The 26,160-nt window shown below is 41.0% G+C and overlaps 1 protein-coding gene across 1 annotated transcript in view; it reads right to left on the reverse strand.

Moving 5' to 3' along the window:
- The window catches only part of UNC80 (unc-80 subunit of NALCN channel complex), a 110,163-nt gene that overhangs the window by 57,825 nt on the left and 26,178 nt on the right, over nt 1-26,160 (reverse strand). Inside the window, 13 exon segments of the mRNA XM_088523702.1 lie at nt 2,140-2,275; nt 3,687-3,899; nt 9,624-9,796; nt 14,173-14,272; nt 15,298-15,404; nt 15,922-16,130; nt 17,371-17,469; nt 18,134-18,300; nt 19,628-19,776; nt 21,172-21,319; nt 23,227-23,373; nt 24,230-24,598; nt 25,237-25,505. Of these exon segments, the coding sequence (XP_088379828.1) occupies nt 2,140-2,275; nt 3,687-3,899; nt 9,624-9,796; nt 14,173-14,272; nt 15,298-15,404; nt 15,922-16,130; nt 17,371-17,469; nt 18,134-18,300; nt 19,628-19,776; nt 21,172-21,319; nt 23,227-23,373; nt 24,230-24,598; nt 25,237-25,505 (2,286 nt within the window).

Consider the following 26,160-nt stretch of genomic DNA (forward strand, 5'->3'; position numbering starts at 1 on the left):
TAGTACCAGCACACTATAGTGTATTGTTATTGAAGCATCTATTAACATAACCTTATAGTACTCTTTATACACTCTTCATTTAATGTTAATAAAGCTAAAGATAGCCTTTTGTATTCAGTCAAATCTACTGAAATTCTGAAAAAGCTCCAGTTTAAAACAAGAGAAATATCTCAAAATACGGAGTTATGACTAGCCAGCAAAGAGGTACTATGCCTATTATTAATCACTACTCAGACAACAGAAAAAGTCAGCTTCCTCCAAAATCAGTCTCCTTTATATGTGCACAGCATCCAAGTGCCATTGAGAGATAATCAAGAAATAAATAATCAAGCTGTTTATTCAATTTATGCATTCAAATGCTAACCTTAACACAAAGGACAAAGAGAAAGAAGGATTATCAAATACTTGAATATAAAACACACACATCAGTAGCTTGGCTTCAAGTGAGTCTAAACAATCAACTTTAAAAACACTACAGTTTGCAATCTTTATTATACTCTAATGCCATTCCAACCTTGAAACCTTTAAAAGTATGAAGCATTTTTCGAGACTTGACAAATTTGGAAAATACTATTTCAGATAACAAACAGAAAGCAAAAAAAAAAAAAAAAAAAAAAAAAGATGTGACAACAAATAACCACATCCATTTTTAAATACTGCCTGATATTACCATCTATATACATTTGAGAGAAATTTGTCTTTTTATTTGCTTCTCTCCCCACTTCTGATCTACCTACTTTTCACAAAGAAACTGTCCAAATCAAACAAAATAGGGGACTCTGCAGGGATCAAAACCAGATTAGTTTGCTTATGCTCACTAACTTCTCTGAACACACTGCTCATAATGAATAATGGACTCCATAGGAACTGAAATAATTTTTACTTCCAAACAGAGATGTAATGCACAGGGCGATGGAATATCCAACTGCATGGTACATGCTCCTCCATCCATCCCCTGCAGGGCTTGGGTAGCTTTTGGAAGAATCTCTGCCTTCTGAAAGAATGCGGGATGGTTATCTTCAGACACCTGCTTTCAGAATATCCTCGAGTTTCTACTAAGTTTTCTAGACTACAGCTTATTTTCTCTCCTTGCCCGTCCTAGTCCATTCTGCTAAGCTGCTCCATATCTACTTAAGCATGCCTGATATCACCTGGTGCCAGGGCAACACAGTTCTTTTCCATCTTTCAAAAGTCATCCATGCTGCAGTGAAGGGAAAAATTCTAGGGCATCCTGTTTTGGATATGCCTCCATAAGGGCTGATCAAATACCCAGCACAGCTACCCAGACTCATGTACCTGCTAAGACCGACACCCCACATAACGGCACCCATGGAGATCTAGCTTAGGCCCCGTACTCCATCTGGAGGTCCTTGCCATCTCTCCCCTCTGCCCCAGCGCTGGCCTTTATGCAGTGGTAAGAATAAACACAGAACACAAGAAGAAGAGACCCAGAGATACATATACAGTGCTAGCACACCACATCCAATGGTGAACAGCAATCACATACGCAGGAATCAGTACATTACAGCACACAGATGTATACATATGTCTGATGTACAAATGATGTCTGCAGAGGACATAATGTGTGTTACTACCTTCACCTACACCAGTATGTGTTTTATACCACTTTTTAATAACACTGTCCTATACTTCTGCCTGAGAACTAGACAGAAATACTGAAATCAAGATTTAAAAGCTTTTTAGAAGTGTGCCAATTCACATCAGGTGTGGAGATGACTCCTCAATGCTAAGAAACACAAAAGCAGCTGATCCTACAAAAATAGTGTGGCAGGGATAACTGGAAAGAATGAGAATCTAAGCCACTTTCGGCAGTCAGGTGACAGCAAGACCCAAGAAATAAACAATTGCCCTGCTTATAATTGTAGTTGCTAATACAGAGGAATTGCAACTCACTGCTTGTTTTTGCCTCCTTGTCTTTCAAAGTCTCTCTGTGTTGCTACCTATCTGCCATGGTGTACAATCAAGTAGGGAAATCACAAGGGAGGAAGTGGAGGTGGAGGTGAGGGACTAGGAAATACAGCTGGGTGGCAAGAGGATGAAAAGAGAAGAAAAATTAAGTGCTCCTAAAGCAGAGGTTCTTACAAGCCGGGGTTCTTGTAGTAAAGGGAGTCTCCTTACTGTCATCTAAAAAGTCTTCCTCCTCATCCTCCTTTCTCAGGCGCCTCTTGGTCTCCTCATCATAAATGAGGCCCAGCAAGTTGGCAGGACTCTCGCTCTCCGCGTGGCACAGCTCGTTGAGACGGATGCCGATTGCCTGTGGATGGGAAAGGAGAAAGTGTGTGTGTGTGTGTATATATATATGTGTATAGATATGTAGATATGTAACACATATCTACGTGTTTAAAACACTAGTCTGACTTAAGAAGCCTGTGACGATTCCCTCTTTCCTCCATAAACTGTTGCATGTCCATTGGAAATGTTTCTATCTTTAAAGCAGTGACTCCCTGATGTACCTTCCAAGGAGTCCATAATATGCATAGGAAAGCTTGCTAGATATATTGGTAATGTGGTAAAGGAGATCTACATAAGAGCACAGGCAGATTTCCAACAAATACAGCCACGTTCTTTAGAAGGATTTTGACTGCTCACTCATGGCTGTTTACCAGCATCATTATCAGTGTGTAAACAGCCCTCACTGGTGCTGTAGCAAGCAAAGCTACAGATAAGGATGTGTTAGCAGGAAGAATGATTCCCTGCTAGGACACTTCAGAGCTGATGCAAATAGTTGCCAATCTCAGTCATCTGTGAGCCTGCATGTTACTAAATAAACTCAATGCCTCTTACTAGACAAGAAAAGGAAAGCAGGAGGGCAAGGAAAACAGGAGAGGGAATTTTCTTGATTTTCAAGCTTCCAAAATCACAAGATTCCTTGTAAGCCTCCTTCTTTTTTGTTTTTCTTTGTTTCTGTCTTTCCTCTGGCCTGGGACACTCTCTATAAAAGATCACTGGCTTTGGGAAAAGAAGTGAGAAGCAGAAAGCTCACTTTCAGCCAGACATATATGACATCTCTGGCACCATAAAAACGAAAGGAACTTCTCCCATTATTTCTAGTTGTGTGAAACAACTTGCATAAAGCACTGAGCAGATAGAGAGTGTAACTGGCTAATTCACATATTAAAAGAGATTGTGAAAAGAAGGCATCCAATGAAAATTGAAGCACCCAGGTTTAAAACAAGCAAAAAAAGATGGTTCTTCACACAACATAGCATAACCATAGAATTCTTTGTCAAAAGGTGCTGAGGGTTAACACTTTGTATGGGTTCAGAGATAGAGAGAACATCAGAGAGGGTCACTTCGGGTTACAAAATGCACAGTATCGCTTCTAGCTCAAGCAGTGCAAAGCTAAATACAGTCAGAAACTAGAAAAAAGGAGATAGTATCATGTAGATGCTCTTGCTTTTCATTAGGCATTCCCGCATGACAAGTGCTGGAACCAGACCAGTGCACCAGATGAACTGTCAAGCTGAACAAGAGCAGCCAGTGTTACAGCTTTAAAAAGTCCATTTCTGCTAGGAGACCAGCTGATCCTGATAGGTTATAAAGTGCTAGTTTGAGGGAGACTTGTGAGTCCCAATTTTACTAGCATTGAAATTCTACGAATGGCCCAGTTATGATGACATTTTGCTGTATTTTTGAATATGAGTAGATGAGAACAAGACACTTACATCTCCCCATTGGTAAAAGAGCTTGGCTGCATTCCACTGCAGCTTCTGGTTCCTTTTGTTGCCTACTATAGGAGAACGTCCCCGGGACAAGCCTTTCTTGGTAATGTTCACATGGTGGCCCTTCATCCATTCCGGCCAGTTGCCACGATTACAGCGGTGAACAAAGCGGGCACACTCAAGGAACAGGGCTGCTCTCGCCACCACAGGAGCTTCCTGAAACGTTCGCAAAAAAAACCACCTTCAGTACAAACACATTCAAAAAAGTCCTCCAAATGTTAGAGGTTTGACTGCTTCATGAGCTTGCCACGGAGTCGCACAGGCTGAGCAATCTCCCCACAGGAGTCTGAAACCAGGATCTCTGCCCTCTGTGCATGAGTTTCACCTCCTGTGCTAAAACCAAGACGCAAGAACAGTCAACAGTTACACGTAATCCAGCCACTAGAGGGCAAAAAGTGCCACTTCATAAGCAGTCTTCCATCTCACTCTCCATAAACCTTTCTTTCAGAAACCTTGTAACTTCCGAAAAGAAGCATGCAGCTAACACTTACTGGAGGAGCGCATCAGGGTTTCTTTAGCATAAATGCCCATTTAGGCCTGTGAATCTTAGCTTTTCACATCAGGATTAATTTCTGCTTTTGCAGCTTTGGGGGTAGAAGCATGAATGAAGACTTGCTGAATTACAAGAGGCAATGTTGTGCACTAATAGCAATCAGATATGGAAGTGTAAATCTGGTTTTACTGGTGTAAATTAACAAAATTTTACTGGCCTAGTTTCAGTGGAACATTACTAAGTAGTGCCTGCAACTGTGCTTTAATCAGAATTCAAAGCATTAGATTTTGAACCAGCAATCCAAAAGTTTGGGAATTGCCTCACAGCAATTCTACAGCGCATATAAGCCTCTAGTTAGATCAGTCTACTAACAGGACTGAAAAAAAGGTTATGCTTTTTTTATGCTTTTTTAGAGAATTGGGCAAAAAAAATTTTTATCTGCATTAACATATATGCTAATTGCTTTCTTATGAAGCATCCTGTTGCAGCTTTTTGTTCATACTTTATTCAAATGAGGGAAGAAAATATCTATCTTCTAACACTTCTCCTGAATAACATTGCAATTGGCCCAAGATTCTAACCCAATTCATGACCAGGAAGGCAGAAATTTGAAGTCAGACACTCAGCAAGAGCTAGAAACAAAGCTCATTACACAGTACTTGGAAAAACCATCACAAACTACTTGTTGCCTGCATGAAAGATGGGACACAGGATAAGTGAGGATTTTATTAACAGTAATGTCATAGTTGCTTACCATACAGGAATCTTACATGTTAAAAACATTATGGAAGCACTTAAATACATAACTAATGGAGGGCACGTAGGATGGAAGGCAAAGAGGAGGAAGAATGTGTCCTGATACAGGAGTTCCAAAATCTAAACACTTAAAGGACCCTGTGTATGAAGGAGGATGTTCTCAACATCACAGGGCACCAGCTCCCTGTCATTGCTTACCTGAGGCTTAGAGCAACCTGAAGCAGCAGCAAGAGAAAGATGAAGATGTGACAGAATGGACAGGGATGGATTCACACCACAGAGAAACACATCACAAATGGAGATAAATGAATCAGGCAGGCGATACATAGCTGAAAAGAACACAAGTTACCATAGTCACTGTCAAAACTCAGCACAGCAGCAATATGCTCAGAAGACTGCCCCTGCATAGGAAACCATTCGGAAGTCACTTTCGACATTAGATCTACCATATCACTTTGCTGTTTGGAAATTGTTTTTGCACTGTATAAGCTTCCATGAGTAAGAATCTGCCTTCTTCTTAACAATACTTCAAGTACTCCCATTGAAGTTTTTCAACAGATAGTAACAGAAAAGGTAAAGACTTGGGTGGGAGCACATATAGAATGAATCTGGGATTTTATAGCATGACATTACTGTCAAGTACACCTGATTCTGGAGAGGTTTACAACCAATTAGCTTTTAGGTCTGGTTTTCTCTTCAAGGACAATGAATTTTAGAAGATCAATTTACTTTTCTTGTGCCCTTCCTTATCTTCTTCAAGGCACTTTAAAGAAAAATTCATTTCTAATCACCCAGTATCTTCATGAGAGAAAAAAAAACCAGCAAAACACCATTAGTTATTAATTTACTTTGAAACTAAATAAAGCAAATGCAAGTACTGTCAAAGGTTCTAGTTAGATATCTAGTCATAAAGTAGGTCCAGCATGAGTAGTAGAGGATATGCATGCCTAGAACCTCATGAAGTTTAGCATAAACAAAGGCAGAGTCTTCCATGTGAGATAAAATATCCCCTGCAATAGCAAATCTTGGAAGCTGACCGTCCTGGCAGCTGCTCCACAGAACAGGATGTGGAGGTCCAAGTGAGGGCCACTAATATGGTCAGGGGACTGGAGAACATTACATTCGTGGAGAGACCAAGAGAATTGGTTACTTTTTGCTGTTTACATATGTCCAGCTGGAAGATACAGAAAACTGAAGCCAGATTCTTCTTAGAGGTACACAGTGATAGGACAAGAGGCAACAGACCCAAGTTGAAACATGGGAAATTCCAGAGAGATTTTTGTTAAAAAACAATTTACTATGAGAGCAAACAAATACAGGAAGAGGTTGCCTACAGAAAGTTAATTATAATTAAGACTTGTTTTTTAGCAGGGGCCAGACTTGATGACTTCTGAAGATCTCTTCTAATTATTCTATGATACTCAAAACAACACTTTTTCCACCACGCCAGACACCGTTTTATTGGAATTCTGGGCAGAAACTTGACCACAGACTAAGATATCGTATCACTTGCCTTTCAGCCTCCAAAGTTTCTTATAAAGGAAAAGAGATTCAATTTTATTATTACCAAGTCTGGATTTCAGGCAGTGACATAAGGATCAAACTGTCTGCAAAGTATTTTAAACTGCCATTAGATATTTGCTAAGCCATAAAGCACTTTTAAATTTACAAAATTCAATCAAGAACATCCCTACATATATTCTTGTAAGGCAATTCCCAGTTCATAAATAAAATAAATCATTACTTCCATAAAGGATGCAGCCTTTGTTTTAATAATTCCCTTAAATCACTGTGGCAAATCTGTATAAACACCCAGACTAATCAAAGATCTTCAGGTCACTGTAAGAATGGAATTTCTTGTGAAAATGTGCATGAAAAACCATGCTGAAAAAAGCTGAAGGACAAACTGAAATTGGAACTGCTTTTTTGCTATTTTTTAAGGGTTGTCATAGCAACTAGGCCAAGTAAAATGACTTGGGGAGCTTTCAATTTGCATCAAGCCCAATTTCAACAATATTTCAAAAGCTCGAAAACAGAAGTTAAAAAAACCCCACAATGGTTTCTGTTGGCTATGGTCTATGGAACTAAAATGGACGAATTTTCCATAACAGCGTACCCGGCATTACAGTGAAATGACAAACTGTCACCTTTTGAAACCTACAGTGCATGCGACAACTTCCAAGTATTTCCAATCCTTTGTAGACAAAATGTCAGCTGAGCAGGTATTTATAAGAAGCCTCCCCTGCGTGAAATTAAAGGAAGGTTTCCTTCATCTTTAGCTGTGAGCCTTGTAAAATTCTGAGCTCAGGTGCTTGAGCTCCCATTAACAACCAAACCTCCAAAATTAGATGACTGCACAGAGTAGCTCTCTCAGTTCAGAGAATATGCACAGGCAATAGGATTAGAAAACACACAGAGAGAGAGTCCAGTTCACGGTCACTGAAATGACAGACTGGAGTTTAAAATGTCTCTTTCTCAGAAAGCTACTGTTACAGTAAAAGACAGTAAAAGATGATAAATGGAGAAGGTGTCTATGTATTCCAGTAGCTGTTTTGTTGCATATATATCCACTTGGTGTATATCCTCTAATGGGGCAAGCTATTCAAGTCAGCTTTGAGAAGGTAACTGAAGTCCCTAAAATTTTAGTGACTTACACACAAGGAAGTACTTGCTTGTGTATAAGGAATGCAATATAATATACTTTTTACATAACATATTCCTATTGTAGAAGCTACAGTGAAATCAATATGATTTTATTGACTATAAATATTTATTTTCTATTTATTTTAAAGGAGTTACTGCAGAGTAACATACAAACACCATATCCAAATCAGATTCCATACTCAGCCTTTTAAGAAGGATGCCCCCTTACTATAAGTTCTGGCCACAAACAGGTACCTTTACAATTCAGCTCCTCACCAAAGCCCTCTGCATCATTCAGTGGGAAACAGTGCAACTCCCTTTTGGAAGTCAGCTGTGGAGGTCAGGAAGGACATTCAAGAAGTTCGCTACCACCACTTGCTTTGCAGTTGATTTCACACATGGGCCCAGGGTAAGTTGGCCTTCGGCTTAAGTGTGTGGCACATTTTAAAAAATAAACAAGATATTTTCAGGCAATAGGCATATCACCGCCAACCCATGATTTACAGTCTGGTTTATCAGCATACCAGAGTACTGTGTCCCCAGAGGGAACTTAGTGACATATTCCAGCTCCTCTCTGCCCATGCACCTCACACACTGTGTGTTTGTAATTTAGATTCCACAACAGGGTAACAGCATGACAGTCTTGGAGAATAAAGTTGCCTTTGTGCAGGACACACAGCAGAAGTGACTGCCTCTGTTGGAAACCTTCCCAGCTCATGACGACCCGTGTTGGTTGGAACCACTCCTGAGGCTGAAAAATTAAGACAGGCTTTTGTATGAGCCACCATTTCCACAGCTTCCAGCCCGAGGGCCAACTAATGCCAATCGGAAAGGGAGGCGCTGGAGAAGACTGCTGGCTACTAGAAGATAGATGAGTACCAGTCAAAACAGTAAAGCTGACTGTAAACACAGAGCAACAGTGACCTTCAGACAGTATTAATGCAGACTGGACTTGCAGCCTAGGGGTGCAAGGTTAAGCAGAATGTATACAGAAGTAGTGCACAAAGAGTGAATCCTCCCTACACCTGAAAAAGACACAGCAGCACAACACTAGCAGAATGGGAGAGCCCATAGGCCTGGTAATACCAGTGGTGAGCAAAAAAAAAAGAATGTAAGCAAAAAAAATCAATGCAAGCAAAAGGTACCATGGCCAAATATGTGAGAGCTGGGGGAGACAAAAGCACAGAGAGAAGGCAGATGGCCTCAGAGCAGTAGCTGTCAAATTGCTTCAGTCTGCGGGCATCTAACCATTTATGAAGGTGGAAGACCACTATGCTGAGAAGTTACTGACTTTCCTTAGATGTCTTTGCCACAGCCTCCAAAAACCATTTCAGAGACCCCAACTGCTCCATGACTACAGGCTGAAAGTTACTGCTCTAGAGATTGGAGGGACTGTTAACAAAAAAAGAGAAGAGCGGCTGCAAGGAAAAGAAGCAGAAGGGATGTGGAGGATAGAGTCTGTGTCAGGAAGGATGGACTGAGCTTGTGTCACTTGTTTGATTTGGACCTGCAAATCAGCAGTATTTGCATTTAACAACATGCCCATTCTGATATTTGAAGTTTTTCTACTTACTGGCTCCAGTGACTGATAGTTCAGTGCTGCCTAATTCATTTAAAACTACCAGAATCCTGAGTGGAATTACTATCCCTCTCCAGGTAGTTATCCAGTCTTTATTTTTTATACTATACCTTGGTATTGACACTGGCAGGAGAAGGTGAATGACTGTTAGCAAAATTTTAAGTGCGACAGCAAAAGTTTTGTGCTAGTAATAACCTGGTTATGAGGAGCCACATAATAAAAAGATCCATTTTTTTCTGCATACTCATCCAGTCGCATATACAAAATCTCCAGCTGATAATGCCACCACCAGTTAAGGTTTTACCCAAATGCTGTGTGGGCATGACCAACACTAGTGAACAGGACTGGACCACCACATATGAACATACTCTGACTCATCAGACAAAAAATGCATCAGTGAAGGACTTACAAGATCTAGGGCTGCTGCCAAAATGGAGGCATCAGGAATAGTGCCTGGTTCACAGCAGTTCAGGAGGAACTGAAAGCGCTTCATGCCTTGGCGGATTGCTCCCAGGTTGACAACATTCTTGGATTTTCCTCCTTCTTGGTTGGAGGTCAAGTGATCATCAAAGCTATGGCAACCTAAAGAGGTAGGGAGCAGAGAGGGGATGTAGGGAGGGGGGAGGGAGAAGGGAATACAGTCTCTCACCAATAAAAAAAGTGTCACAAAAATCCTGATGAGTACAATTTCAGTCCAAACCCTTGCCTTACCTTAATATGCTATTTTGAGGGTAATAGGGGTATTTTTAGAGCATTCATGACTTAAGTGAGAGAGGCATACAGCATGCCAAAATCTGGTCTAAGTCATACAGATGTCTGCTCAAAACTATTCCATTGTACTCAGCATGGAAGCCCAGGAACTGCTGCACCACAGGTGAACCAGAATATGGTGCTTCCTCCCCATCTCTTTAACACAAAATGGAAAGCTTACCATCTCTATTTTTTCCCTGAATAATCTGCTATATCTTTTTTATGGTCTCTAACCTCCGTTAATAGTGCAGCATACATAAACCGTATTTCTTATATATTAATCTAATAGTATCATACTATCTCGTGGGACAGAAAAATCAGTAGCAAAAATTACAAATGTTCTATGTGGGAATCAAACACTGTCCTTTTTTTAAGCCTTAAAAAATGCCTTTAACAAGTCTTGCAATGACCAGAACACCCAAAGTAACACCGAACTCAAATCCTGGTTATCGTGCAACCTCTCTCCTTGAAGTGTCTTGCATACTTTGGGATGAAAGACTCCACATAAGAGTTACTTCTGAAAATCAAGCTAGCTCCCCACCCCCTCAACTTCTTCCAAGCCTGATTTTAATCTCTACTTACTGAATTCAGAAATCGGCCACAGTGGCTGGCCAACTTCTGTTTTTTTTCTCTTTATCCATAATACTCTCCCTGTTTGCATGTTAAAGTATAAAAGCTTACAGAATAATGAAGGGTAAAGCACTGAAGAGCAGAACACCAAGTGAAGAGTTCACGATTAGTTTTAAACATTGACTTAGAAGACAAGAGGCAAAACATCAGTTGTACAGGACTCTGACTACTTCCCTCAGGAAAGAATGACAGAAAATTCAAAGTCTATTTGAGATCTCACTCCTAAGCATCACTTGGGAAGCACTTACGTACTATAAACAAGTTGCAACAAAAAAATGACAATGTAGATCTTTTTTTTCTGCTGAAGATAGAATTTCAAGAGATCTCTTTAGGTTGTCTCTGCCTTTTTTTTTTTCCCCTCCAGTGAGGTTGTACATAGTTTTCCAGTAAACAAGATGTCAGGAAATATTGCTTAAAAATCAAACAAATTAAAAAAGCAGAAAGAATGGATAGAACACTTACATAAATGAGTGGGCACAATCCCCTCTTTCTTTGCCCAGCCCCTCCTGTTTACCTATTATCTGCAGCACGCTGTCTGAGCCCACCTACTATAGCTGTTGTAACATGTTTATTTCAGGAACAAACAAGTATTTCTGACTCAGGGCTAATGCTAGAGCTGCACCTGTGTGAGATAAAAAACAGAAACTTGACTTTCTGCTACAGAAAGGCCTGCCAAAGACACCTTCCCAGTCCCCAGTATAATTAAGATCTAGCAGAAGGTTTGTTGAGTAACAGCAACTTCCTTGACCTTCTCTGGGGTGAGTGGTACTACCTACAGTCAATCTCTACAGCCTTTTGCAGGCCTTCACAGTCCCAACGCTGCACTTTGCTGAAGCTTGTCAGGAGAATCCTGAAGAGACGGCTGTGCGCCACCCTCCAGAAAGCCTCTGTGGGGAAGAGCCTTGCTGTAAGCAGGGCAACTCTCACTGGGCCACAGAGGGTTAGTGCCACTCAGACCTGCTGACAATTTCCCCCAGCGAGCAGAGACCATGTCCTAACCTAGGAGGGCACTGCATGTCCAAGAAGCTCCCACCTTGCAATTGCTTCCTGGGTGAACGTGAGATCATCCCTCAGAGCAAGGCTCGTGCTGTAATTCAGCTGTGCTGTGTGCCTTGGACACTTTGGCAACCTCTATGGTCACCTAGACTGCCTTTAGTAAGTGCCTGAAGAAATGTTAAGGCTCTCATGAAAGCACACCGCTACTCACTTCTGTATGTATGCCATGTTCTTAGTAGAAGATCATTCAAGATAAAATTTAGCTATGTATAAATGTGCATATATTTATGTGTTTATATATATATACACACATATACATCAAGTTTTTATATATATGTAAATATACATATATACACACCCCCACACATGCATACATACATATTTGACAGACAGAAATTCCAGTCAAATCTCAAGGATATACCACGATGAAGATTACAATTCCTAAATGATGTGACAAATTATATTTATTGTGGTTTTTTTTCTGCAATGTATTTTTCCTATCTCTTTTTTCTTTTTAAACTTGTTTTAAGCTTATAATGTTAAAAAGAAAAACACAGGAGGAAGAACCACACAAAAAAGCACAAGCATAGCAATGGCCATAGCATCACCAACGACAAGAAGAGGAAGGCTGAACGCATCCCGAAAAACACATCCAAGATGAGGTCCCTGATGCCTATTCTACCCTCAACAACCTTCTGATATCAAACTCGATATCAACTCCCAGACAACAGCCCAACACTCCCTGTCAACATCAATGGACAATTTGCCTGTTTCTCATATTCATATAGAAGGGTCTCTGTCCTTAGCCCATTGCATTACTTTTATTATAGTATTTTTAATATACATATTGTATGTCAAAACCAAGCACATTGCAGACACCTCTTCTCTCATGGGAATATAAAAGAGGTCTCAAGGTCTCCTCATCAAAATAATTAAAGTATGATGTTAATCAAAATGTACAGAGAGAGTAACTAGTGTGTCATATCGGTTTTGTACAGATGTAACATGTACCACACAATAAGGCTATTGCTGCTCACAGGTCCCAGATTAAACCTGTGCCACTGAATCAGGAATATGGGAACTCTAGACATAAGTAAATTCACAGTGCTGTAAAATTACAAAGATCAGAAAAATTTTAAAACATACTTCCTGCAAGAAAATATGAACACCAGCATATGAGCACATGAGCACTACAGAAACAGCTGCAGCAGTTTGAAGATCTTACTTCTGCCCTTCAACTGCTTGCTCCCTGTAAGAGCTAGGGCAAGAGGTGGAGGGAGCATTTCAGTTCTACTTCAGCACAAAGGGGCAGATGAGGAACACAGCACAGTTCATCCCATTGTGGCAGTACCCACCTTTAGCTACAAAGAACAAGTTGCTGGTCTGGCAGGTCTCCTTCTAAAGGAACAATAATCTTCACCTGGAGCTACTTTAAAATCATCACCAGTGTTTTCTGCAGTGGTGAACGATGAGCAGTGAACACTGGCAACACGTCTCATACTCCACTACTCTCACGTGTCTGAGCAATGACTTAACGCGCATCACACTGCAGGCCTGGGACAGATGACGGTGAAATACATACATTGCAGTGCCACAGAATAAAAAACAGTGCCAGAGGAGGGAACATACTGTAAAAGCTGCATAAACCAATGCAAAAATCTATTCTTTTTGTGTTTTTAGGAGGTTTTTTTTTTTTTTTTTTTTAATAAACAGCAATAGAACTTGAAGATACAAGGTTGTCTCCCTGGCAACAAGGATGAGAGCTCTGAGCTGAGGACATGAGCGTATGAATGGCTGCATGACATTTGAAAACAGAATATATCATGACCCTGTATTATTTATAAAGGCACTTTTCAAACATTGCTGATTTAAAAAAATGCACTGCAATTAAATATACTTCTTTAGAAAGGACAATTAGTTATTATTATGCTGTGTGCTAAGAAAAAGGGACAGCATCTGTAACGAATGGTATGCAGACACTAGACATGCAAACACAGAAGAAAAGAGATAATTATAACAAGGTTTGTGCAGGGTTTTCCATTTCATCAATGTTGATCTTAGCTAAAACTGTCAAATGCTCACAAATTGAAAAAAAAGGAAACAAAAAAAACTGATGGAACACCCATCATTATACTAGGCAATGAAAGATTTACACACCTAATTTTGAACTGAATCAGTGCTTTGAAGCAAGCATTAATTTTTCAAATATGTTGATCAAATTCAATTTGATGCAAAAAGCCCAAATGTCATATTTGCTTAATTACTTGGGTAGACTTTTTTTTTTTCTTTTTTTTTTTTTAAATTCTATTTTGCTAGCCTTTCTTCTAAATCAAAACAAAGGAGAGAAGGAAGGGAAAGAAAACAGTTACAAAGACTGAAAAGTTGGAGAAGGCTAGAATGGATACAAAAACTATGGAGAAAGCAGGAAAAAAGGGAAAGGGGCAAAACACAGAAAGAAGGATAAAAAAATAAAGAAGGTTAAAAAGAAAGAAAAAAAGGAGACGAGAACCCTGATTTCTAACCATCTTTTTCTTCTGTGTGATGAAGCTTGGATGGGTGTCTTCGGCAGGTGCGCCATTTACCAAGACGCTTGAAGAAATTCTCCTCTTCATCTCGACCATTGTCCAGGCCACCTCCTGGCCCTCCTCCTTCAGAGAGTTTCACCGCACTAGTAAACTTCACCTGTGCAAAAACAGAAGGCCAGGTCATGCTACTGCAGGCCAGCAGCTCCTGACATGCCTTGCCTAGGCACACAGCATCTACAGGAGGGCTGCAGCACAACCATAGCAACACAACTGGCTCTGCATGTGTGCAGACACGCTGAAGCTCTGTTTTTTAAGCTTTCTACTTAAAAGATTGGCCTTTCACAAGAGGCTGTAAAGACACAAAGAAGGAGGAGCATTATGATCTGCAATTAAACCTTACATGTATTGACACGACCTACATTTCCCTCTCAGTGAACAAAAACAGATGGACAATTACACCATAGGTTTAACCTAGACTTCTGCGGAGTCTTTGAGAAGCTACTCGCACACCAGTCTCCATCACCATGTCCTTCATGCAGAGAATCAATTGCAACATTTCTCCTGACAGAATCTTAACATCTTGGGACTGCGTTCCTTACTCATAACGTCATTACCCTTTCAGCTAAGTGCTGTCTTCTGTCTCCCACATACCCAGACAAGTGCACACAGTTCATCATTAGACTGTCTGTGCTTCATTAAAGCTTCTCCTTACTGTTTTTCTTTTGTTACACAGTAAAGAACACATTGGACCATATGTTCAAAAACACTGAAGGACTGCATTGGTAGCCTGTCTCCAGACAATACCTCCCTTATTTTAAAGTAAGGGAGAAAGCTGCCACTTTGCACAAGAATGCTTTCTTGCACAGCACTGGAGGAGACAACATGTACTGTGCCTGATGCATGGGAAACACATAGACATTTTGGGAGGGACAGAATTTGAAAATTCTGCAATATGGAATGGCAAGTCAAGGAGCTCTGCACAGTCTTTACACAGAAGAAAGAGAATAATGAAACAGTAAAAGAATGAATACACTCCACTACACAAAACACAGGCTCTTTGAATTCACAGCGACTGTATCTGTATTTAAAATTGAGACTCCCTCACTTTGCTGAGGACCACAACAGTCCAACAGCAAATTCCTACAGCAAGCGATTCCAAAGATTCCCTCCTGACTTATTTACCTTTGAACTCTGCCTGATGAAAGACAGGCGGTCAACAGAGCTGATATCTAGGAGATCTTCCACACCATCAGCAAGGCCAGAGAGGGATGAGCGCTTCAGCCAATTCCCTGTTGCAGAATGAGCCACGAAGAACAATTCTGAAAACGCTTCCAGGCAGAATCTATTAGCAATTCTAGCATATTTCTCTGAATTGGCCATACTAGGATATGGGAAAATGGGAGGAAATGGGAAGGCAGCCTCTATTTCATGTGCATTAACTATCATGCAAGGTAGGATTTTGTAAGGAAATAATCACCTTTATCTATCAAATGCTACGTGGAATTTCTACAGCAAGGAATAATGCCTGGGAGCTTGGGGTGCTAGCCTACTACTTCAGAGATAGGGATTCAGTATTCTGATTTGCCAGGTACCTTCTTCCACCTTAGACAAATTGCTTACTTTTCCCTCTGCCTCAGCTCCCTATCTGTAAAGTGGAGTGAGTGGCATTTCCCAGCTTTCCATGGGAGAATATACAGTACATATGGATAGCAAGGACTAAAATACAGTATGTCTTAAGACAAATATATTATCTGCATTTTTCTCACATGCAGTATGTATATAGAATATGAAGAGACATACATTTACCTATAGGGAGTTTGAGTTTCTTTCGGAGGGAGATTCGTCGAGAACGGGAGCGGGAGCGCCTGTCGGTGGTTGTCCCAGAGTGAGCAGTGGTGCACTCAGACGTGTCCTGCTCGGACTGGCTGCTGGTGTCACTTGCTGCACTCTGCGACTTGAACATCTTTCGCCAGAAGTCCTTGCGTCCCAGAACAGCCCCTTGGATTTGCTCATCACTGGAAGAAAAGATGCAAAAAAGCATGAAGTTGGGAACGAGGCCTCTCTTTCCTAGGCCCCCTAACTGACCTCTATGTTCTTTGAGGTTTTTACACATTCTGAATTTGAAACATACTCTTCTCAGTGGGATATAAATAAGTCCAACCACATGCCTGATATATTTCAAGGCACAAAATAACTATCTTTTCTACCCAAGGAGCTTGCCCGCTGAGCAGGTCATTCCAATTTTTAGTTCCTACAAGCAAAAACCAAATAATCTTCTTTAGGTCAAAATGACCCATATTGGGCAAGCCTACACTGGTGCCTCTTACAAGTGTGCATACTGAAGAACTTTTGCACTTCATGCTGGCCATTTAAGAATCTGTTTCAGTCCTAGTTCTCACTACTGTACTGGAATGACAACTGTATATTTTGCTATAATCTTGAGATATTCCATGGCTGTGGCAGGACTCAGAGCAGAATAACTTGCTCTAATTCTGCATAGCAGTAAAGAATTGTCTGTTCTTGCAATTTCAGCAACAGTGAGGCTTCGCAAGCTCAGTTCAACAAGAGAATACATAACACAGCGCTCTGGGCCTTTGTGCAATGTCTTTCAACAGGGCATCTCAAAGCAATTTAGCAAGACATATGGGGATTTAAAGGCACAAAGTTGTTAAGTGACTTGTCCAAACTTTGTTAGAAGACCAGTGACTATTTATAAAATCTTCTGTAATTCCTCAGAATATTGATTAAATTTATTTCAGTACTAAATTGCAAAATCCTTTGGGCAATGCTTCAAGCATGCATAACACCTATCAAGAGGTTGATTCATTGCTTAAAAGAACTGTTAAAGCAAGAAGCAGGCTAATTCTGGGAAGCAGCAAAAGATTAATGACCCTTGCAACAGCTTGAAGTCGAAAATGAATGAAATCACTCCCCAAAAGTGCAAACAGAGTACAGGGAATAGCTGCGATAAGATCTCTAAGAATTAACATCTTATTCATGGCAAAACTATTGTAGTCTTGTTTAAGAATCTCAAATGGTTCCCCACCAAAATCAAGCAGGGCCCACTTGGCAGCACTGAAAACAGGCACTTCCTGGGCATGATCTGTGTAGCTGCAGATGATCTGCTCAGTTGCAGTTTTACCAAACTGTTGTTTTTTGATCCAGAGAGGAGAGTTCTTATGGTCCTGCCCACTTGCACAAACACCAGGAAAGCTGCTGGTACTAAGGTAGTCAAACTATTCAATATTTACTTACTGTTCTGGAGTTTGCATTGGACGGCTTGAAATGTAACTACGACATTCATCAGGGGCAGCTGATTGACCTTTGTCAATAATGACGCTTCCCACCTCGGATCTATACAGACAATGTAAATCATCAGCTACAGCAAATGGATGGTCCATCTCGTAATTATCACATGCCTGGACACTGAAACTGGCTCTGCTGAACAATGTAACAGTTTCAGAGATATATCCTCTTTGTAGCATCTTATTTCCTTCAAATGTATTACTCATCAAATATGCACCAGGTCTTAGAAGCCAGTGCAAGTCTAATAGTTTTTCAACTCTTTCTGATACTTTTCTTCCAGCATTGTAACATGACAAGCCTCAAAAAGCAAAAAAAAAAAAAAAAAAAAAAAAATTTCTTTGTGATAGAGGCATGTCAGGATTAGATTTCTTTGGGCCTTGTTCTGCATACCAGAGTGCATCTGTCAGATAAACAACTCTCATCTCTCCCAGGATATAATACGCTGAAAAATAATGTTGCCACAATGTTGCAGGACTGACATCTGGCTTCTTACTTTTCTTACCTTCTTCCTCCCAGTGTTTCCACTGTGTTGGTCTCTTACGTCTCTTGTATAGGATGGTTAACATTTTTTGCTGCAAATTTACAACTGCATCAATTTAAGGGAGACTGCTACCAAACTACCCCCTCAAACTTTCTAGATTTGACCTCAGTGAATGTCATCACAGAGTCATACGCAAGTCTGTCATTTGCTTTTTCCTTCTCAAATACCAACCTTTTGCTCCCAGATGGTTTCGGCTCTTGCTCTGTTTCTTCTGCTTTTTTCCCCGGTATTAACTTTTCAGCACTATCCAAGAGAGCACTGAGTGCAACTCTCCGAAAGACATTCCCATGAGCCTCCTTGATAAATTGGACCAGCTGTCGGATATCACAGTACAAGCCCTGGTTAACGAGAGGGAAAGAGAACACAGCCTACAGTTTGTGAAGAAGCAACAAGAATCAGTAGTTTCTGAAGTACCACTCTGAAATAGGCCACAATTTCCTTTGACTGTTGTCTGACCTACTCTCCTACATACAAGGTTTGTGCTTTCTATCTTGGATCCAAACCTGGAAATTCTATCCAGGGAAATAGACAAGGAGACATTACTGTTATGCTCTGCAATCAGCTAAGGCAGCTGTAGAGGTATCAGAGGCTAGAACAGCTGCAAGATGAATAAGATGCAAAGATGAATTAAAGCCTCTTTTATCCCATTTATCTGGTCATAATGTCAAAAGGCATGAAAAAATGCAAAATGAAGGCAGAAAAAAAACACAGTGTAAGAAATTGCATGCTTTGTTTCAAAATCTGTGGGTGTTTGGGGATTTTTCTTAATTATTTTAGTGCTCTACATCATGGGAAGAGAGAGAAATGACTCACTCATTTCCCAATGAACTCCTACACTCGAGTGTATTTTTAGTTCCAAACATTCACTCATATCATGATGTGCCAAGGTCATCTCTATGTCTGGGGGCAAGTGGACGAAGGAAAGACTTTTAGAAGCCCTAACTTTTGATCCCCAAACTCCCTTGAAAATGATGGATTATTCTGAAAATTCCCAGGCAGAAACTTTGGAGCCAACATTGAGCAAATAAAGAGCAGATAATTCTATCTGCATACCGATTAAAACTCTTCTTCAGCAAGACATAAGACATGGCTGATTTCAAAGCCGCAGACAGCCAGGGCCAGTCCTACCTTACTCTGCTCCACATGCTTAGGACATGAATGCAGATCTGAACCCCAAGAGGTTCTACCAAGTTGCTGCTAGGGAGCTCAAACAGTCCATCACTGGTGAGCCATATCCTCTACCTGTTTATGGATCTGGCCCACTAAAGGCACCCAATGTGGGGTTCCTAACAGCAACTAGGAAATAAAGTGGCTTTATCTTCTCTGAAAGTTGATTTATGCTGGCTGTGGTCTTTTCATTAATCTCTTATTCCAGCCAAGTGCTACTAATCCACTTGGAAAGGGTTAAGTTCATGTTAAAAATCACCAAAAAGGCTGTTTGCACACAGAAGAAACCACGATTCAGAGGGCCCAAGTTTACTTTGGCTATGTCAGCTCCCAAACAGGAAGGAACAGAAGCATGACATTTTTCTCACATTTCACCCATGACTGCATAGCTTGCTATGCCCATGGGATCTGCCTAGACCGAATTCAGCCGTGACTAAAACCTTACTGGTGACATTCAAGTGAAAAGGCAACTTTGCAAACATGAAGTCAAGTGCTTACCAGGTTTTCTGGGCTGTGCAGTTCATGTGTTGTGGAAGCACAGCGAGTGATCAATGATTTGAACATGGCGCTGACAATTATACCTTCTACACTCTGGGCTGTCGACTTATTGTCCACTGTGCTGAAGTTATTCCCAAATCCAGCTTTGTCTGTAAAATTCAAGCACAAGCAAGTGCCTCTTGTAAAGAACAATTTAAAACAGATGTCTTAAAGACACATGTAAAGGTATTCAGATACACTGGACAAAGGCAGGTATCATATATATATAGATAAATGCAGGTTTATATTCATGAATAATATAGCTGAATGGAAGGGTAAAATAAATGAGAAGGATGGAATCTTCCCAGAAATTATTCTAGTATGAAAATGGATCGAAAAGATCAGGGCCAGTTCAGCTTTCCTTTATCCACACCTCTCATTTAAGAGATGTACAAAATAACACAGTAAATTTGAACAATAGCTCCAGCTTTTACATTTACTATTTCTAAAGAACAAGAGTTGCCTGATTAAAGTGAAAAGTGGCAAACTTCATGCCCATGAAAGGAAAATCTTCTAAATTTGAAAAATGCTGTTCTCAAAAGGCACCCGAAGAGGCCAAGCTCTAATTTATATATTAAAAAAAAAAAAAAAGGAATTACACATTTACACAGATAACAAGAGCAATCCTGGTTTTATTAGTTGAAAAGAAAGACTTTCAAAAGCATGAGGAGCCAGGCTTCAAAGCAAGCCAATCAATAATTGATGAACACTTGCCAAAACTTTCTGTGGGCATCTTCTTCACCAAAGCCTGCTACATAGTTCCTCTTTATGCTTTCTTTGAAATTGTGGGATCAGAAATGGACTAACAGATCAGTCAGACTTTTGGTGTGCTTTGGAGCAGGTATTCCAATACTGCAAACAACCACTGCTAACTGTTGCTGTATGCAGTGACCAAACATAAACATTTGGTCCTTCTAATAGCATCTGAAATCATTTTCCTAACAAGAAAAAGGAAGAATATATACTCATATATACACACAGAGACTCATACTGCAGAGACATGTGCATCAGTGTGTTCATTTCTTGTTTATAGAATCTGTTCTCACTATTTACTGCCTCACCTGCGGCACTGCAGAGGGTTTTAATGCTCAATTATATCTCCATTCACAATAAACCCTGGATAATACAGGCAATTCCAGCTGGCATCAGGTCATGTCATGAAGCAGAAAAGTTCATGCCTGAAGCATAGATGAGGGAAGATATTTTCTTTGTGAAGCCACGAACAGCAGGTAGGCTAAATCAAAAGAGAGGCCCTCAATTTTAGCTCTATTAGGTAATGCAGATATCTAGGCCAGACCACTGAGTGGTAAAATCAGAGGAGTTAAAGCTCCTTCACTGGAATTATGCTGATCTACACTGGCTGAGGATTTGATGTTTGCATTCTGATGGTAGAAATACACTTCTTTTTTCTCCTCTTTAAACGAAGAGGAAAAGGCATAATTTCCTTCTGACAGTTATCATTCAGGAACATTCAAGTGATAGCTTCTGATGCCAGCTATACTTACTGTCAGTGACTGGCTCCATGCAGAATCCCAGTAGGGCATGCAGGAAATCCACCACATTATTGAGAGAATCCCTACTCACGTAATCTCTCATGGTCTGCCGGAACTGCATCTTATCCAGTTTGTACAGCTTTGTGAGGCAATTCTGAGCCTGCAATGACATTCATCAAACCAAATCACGCAAAGTACATGTCCGAGCTTTGTTAAGAGAAGTAGAATATTTTGAGGTCCTTATTTTGCTCTTGCTTTGCCAGTGCTCCACTATGCTGTCTAAAGTAACCTCTCCTAGTCAGAAGGTTCAGGTCCTATAACAGGAAATGAATTCATATCTGAAGCAAACAAGAAATTCAGCACAAGGAAGCACTGCACCAGAATGGGTGCTGCTGCTTGGAGGTGGTGGTATGCTGAAGTCCCTCCCAGCCATGTCTCATTTCTTTTCCTCCCCAACTTTTACTCAGAAAAAGAAAACCTTACTGAACATGAATGAAGTAGGAACACACCACATGACTTACTGTCCTGGTGAAACAGGTTCTCAGCCTCAGGCCTCTGATTTTCAGCCTATAGCTCAGACCCCATCCATTTGATGAACCTGCTCCCAGTCATCAATTTATATTATGTAAACCAACTTTTCATTTAAAAGCCATTAATTGTCAACATTTTAGTGCAAAGTACCGATCCCAATGGCACCCAAGCAGAAGTCTGACATATCAGCTCTATGGGGATCACGTTTTCTTCCTACTGCCTACAAAAGGGTGCTCAGCTTTCCAGGGAACTCAGACATGCAATAGTGCATGCAGACAACACAGATGGTGCAAGCAAAGCAGTCTGGACAAACAAACACGCAGAAAAAAAGCAGCAGACTTAAAACTGTAGTAAAACTTTGTCCCATAAAGACCTCAATGAGTCGTTATAAAACCCTTAGCTCCAAAAGGCCTGTTCATTTATATTTAATGTTATGCACGTCTGTTGACTCATCTCCAATACAACATGACTCTGCTGTTCTGATGAACCAGTGCTCTGCATAGAACCTTTATGCTGCTACCACTGGGACCCAACCTGTCCCATTGTGTCCAGAACTGACATTACTACAGGAGTCTCCTAAGGACCAAAAAGTGTGGCTAACAAGAATATTGTATGATAAGGAGGCAGCGGATCGACCTCCGAGCAAGCTTGCTCAGAGCCTAGAACCGAATTATAGCACCACCATTGGCATGGCTCAGACTCACCAAAGCCATGCAGAAACACTTGGCTTCCACCCTCCACCATGGATGAGCACAGGGAAACTTCTCATTATAGACATCAGGAATGCTCAGTGCTGCAAGCACGGAAAGTGAGGAAGAAGCATGTGCTAGAGACTGCCTCTGACAGTGCACTGGACTAATCTTAGGAGGATTCCCAAGACCTAGACTCAAAACACTTCTGGATGAGTCAGAAGTTTGGACTATGTCCTGGGAACTTTCTACTGTTGTAACTTGGGCAGAATCAAAAACGTCAGGAGTTAAAGGCAACCACCCCCACTGCCCTTCCCTAAAGCACGAGTCTTCTACTTCCTTTCGCCACATGGACATGCCTGCATACACAGTGCACTCTAACTATTAGGAGCTGATGGAGCAGCCCAGCAGCAGTTGGTCATAATCAGTGTAAGGAAAGGTGAATATAGTTACACCTCAGACTTCTGAATTCTGATATGCAACTCAAAATAGCTGCTCTTCTAAACAGCCCACTCTATTGGGGTGCTGCCAATGTCAGAATGATTTATAATACCCCACACAGAAGCTTTGCTCCCATGCATTTGTCTCTTCTAACCAAGCCATCCGCTGGAGTGGTCAGAAGCACCATGGGCCTCAGGAGTACTCCAGACAAGCCCAAGAGTCCACAAGGCAAGAAGACAGCTGAAAATCTGTTTTGGCTGGGCTGCACCATGGTCTGCAAGATGGGAGAAACAGCAACAGATCTACTGCCAGTACACAGGAAACTACAGAGGGTGCAGACAGTGATCTCAGGCAGCTGATGTCAGAATTACAAGTAGGACACTTTAATGAGCTTTAATTTTCTTACATTCTCCCGGAATACCTGGTGTCTCAGGCGATCTCCAGAGAGCCCTCGATGTCCTTCTCCACAACCATAGGCACAACCCAGAGATTTCACAATTTTGATCAGCATTGTGAGTGCTAGCCTGTGGGTGCTGACAGATGTGCCTTCATCCTAAGAATCAGAGAAGAAAACATGGTGTGAAACCACGGGCCCAGCCACTGGCACTTGTAATATTTTACTCTATACAAATTGCTTATTATTTGTTGTCTCAGACACTTCATTACTGGGCTATTACTCTTGAAATGCCTACTGCAATTAATTACTTTTAATTCTAGGGGCCACCCGCCCTTTCAACTCCCCTAAATAGTCATGTTATAAATGGGAAATCTCTTACAATCTGCTGTTAATAATACTCACTGCTTACTACTTTTTATATATATATATATATATACATAGACATATACACACATACATATATATATATATATATATATATATAAGGAAAACAAATTCTGCCCGAAAAATAGAGAGTTAGCTTGCCTGGGCAGAAAAAAAATCTTTGTAAAATGTCTAAGGCATTGTGCTACTATGAATTGCAACTTCGGGGGTGAGCAGCAGCCTGTCTTGGCCAAGTCTCATAACAATATTGAAAAATTTATGATTTACGGTCAAAGAAGTAAACCAACTGTACTTTAACACTAGATTTCATTTTTATTCAAAAGATTTACTGAATGCACCTAAAAATTCTTTGTAATTGAGGATTTCAGGAATTTGACAGGGTAATGAAAATGTCCATGCCTACAAAATCTGCTCATGGCTGCTGCTTTGTTACAATAATCGCAGTGCCTGAATTCCCAGTTGTGTTTCTTCTAAGGAACCCTTGTGAACACCAAAATAAAAATAATCTCTCATTTTGGTGCAAATTAAAAGGTAAGAAAAACAGAAGAGCAGTTGCATATGCAGACACGCTCATCTTTAGAGACCTTAAAGTATCCCTAGGAACTTTATAAAGGGAAGCAAGACAAACCTTTTCTTCGTTTTTGTCATTCTTCTCATAGGGCCCTCCTCCTCCTCCACCACCTCCATCGCTTCCACCTCCTCCCCCTCCACCACTTCCACCACCTCCTTCTTCTCCTCCATCTCCAGCTCCGCTGACTGAGGGAGCCGCAAATCCACAGGCCGAACCTCCAGAAGAAGCCCCTTTGAGCTGGAAGGATCCTTCACTTGGTCGTTTTTCAGGGACTTCATTTTCTTTATTCTCGCTCTTCCTCCGAACTTTCTCTACACAGGGTACCACCCCAAGCTGAAGCAAGCACTCAACAATGTTCAGTGCCACGTCGCAGATCCGGGAGCTGATATCATGGTTCAGAACCAAATAAACAGCCTTCAGGACCACCTGGTAGATTCAAACATCATATTCCAAAGTCAGACTTATTTTCTTCCTACTACTACTTAGTGCCTGGAATTTCCAGTCACAGACCAGAAGCTCATTATAGCAGGCACTGTACAAACTCAGAATGCAGAAGACACAACCCTCAACCCCAAAAGCCTACAATCCAAGTATAAGACAGGAGATCACAGGCTGGGCACAGTCAGGCAGAAAGGGAAACCATGAGATGACATCTGTGAGCCTAAGAACACTGCTTCAGTGCACCAGGAGCTGTCAAGTCATTAGGGGGAATGCAGCAAAGGTGAGTTTTAAGGTGCTATTAGAAGAAAGGTGGTGTTCAGTTTTATGCTATTTTACAGGGAAGTTGGTGCATGCCTCAGGAGCACAACCATTAAATAATAGCACTTGGAAGACTTGATGTGTGCATTCCACATGCACATGCACTCCTTGAGAGGAGTATTTGGAGTTGCACTAACTCAGAAAAGACTTTTATGATACGCACAAATTTATCTGACTGACCTTTATGTACTGCTGAGAGAAGTCATATAAAGAGGTAGAGGAAAAGCCCGTCAAAACCCTGATCCCAGTGGTACAGCTATATTGACAGAAGAGAGACCTGGCTTTTCGCACGCCTTGCCAATTACCGAGAGATCCAGCATGCCGTTCTTGTGGACAAAGTTACTGGTTCCATCAATGTGATCCGTATCCTCCAAGCAACTGTAATTGATGCAGGAGTCTGTCAGGCTCCGGGGAAGGTTGGCACATGCCAACGGCTCATGGGGCATCTCAGGGATGGGCACCTGATTGCAAAGTTTCCGCATGTGCTCACTGAAGAAATCGGCATATCCCACGTTGAATGAGGCCAGGGTAGTGTTGAAGGTGGCCACAGTGATGGTAGAGATCTGGGACCGCACTGCAAGGAAGAAAATGGCTACCTGTGAATTTCCTTCTCTGCACTTATCAAATGAGGCCATGCTTATTTACTAACAGGTGAGAAGCTCAAGATGTAGCTTACAGTGCAAAAAGGACAAGTTCCTAATTCCTGCTGTGGGTAAAGGAACAAAAGCACAGATACATTTCTTTCTTTTTTTAAAACATTATCATTGGTCACCAGAAAAAATTGCAACTCCAAGGTTGCTCTAACAGTTTGGTTTCGTGGCACCTTAAATTGATCGCAGCCAGCTATGCAGTTAGGTAGATCTGGCAGCTCAATCAGCTTAACTCTAGTCCTACTAATAGGGCGATTAGCTTTTGGCTTGCTCAGCAACTTGTACTGCTCCAACATCTGGTCTCATAAGCAGCACCACCACTACAAAGAAAATGGAAGGCTTATACTTATACTGAAGGCTATATGATGTTTTCTGATGAATAAAATAACATAGTCTTCAACCATCGCCTATTTATAAAAGAAATGTTCTAAGGTCAATGGCACTACCTGGAACTAGGCTACAAATTGGACAACGGCTAAGACAAGAAGTACCTGCTGTACCTAATATGAGGTCATATGATTATTTGCTGGCAAGTATGACTTTCTAGTGACAATCAGTGATGCCTGTATGGTGAAGATA

This window comes from Tinamus guttatus, unplaced genomic scaffold (genome assembly GCF_059628265.1).
Source record: "Tinamus guttatus ecotype Peru unplaced genomic scaffold, ASM5962826v1 Tinamus_guttatus_pri_ptg000197l, whole genome shotgun sequence".
In the NCBI taxonomy this organism is placed as follows: Eukaryota; Metazoa; Chordata; class Aves; order Tinamiformes; family Tinamidae; genus Tinamus; species Tinamus guttatus.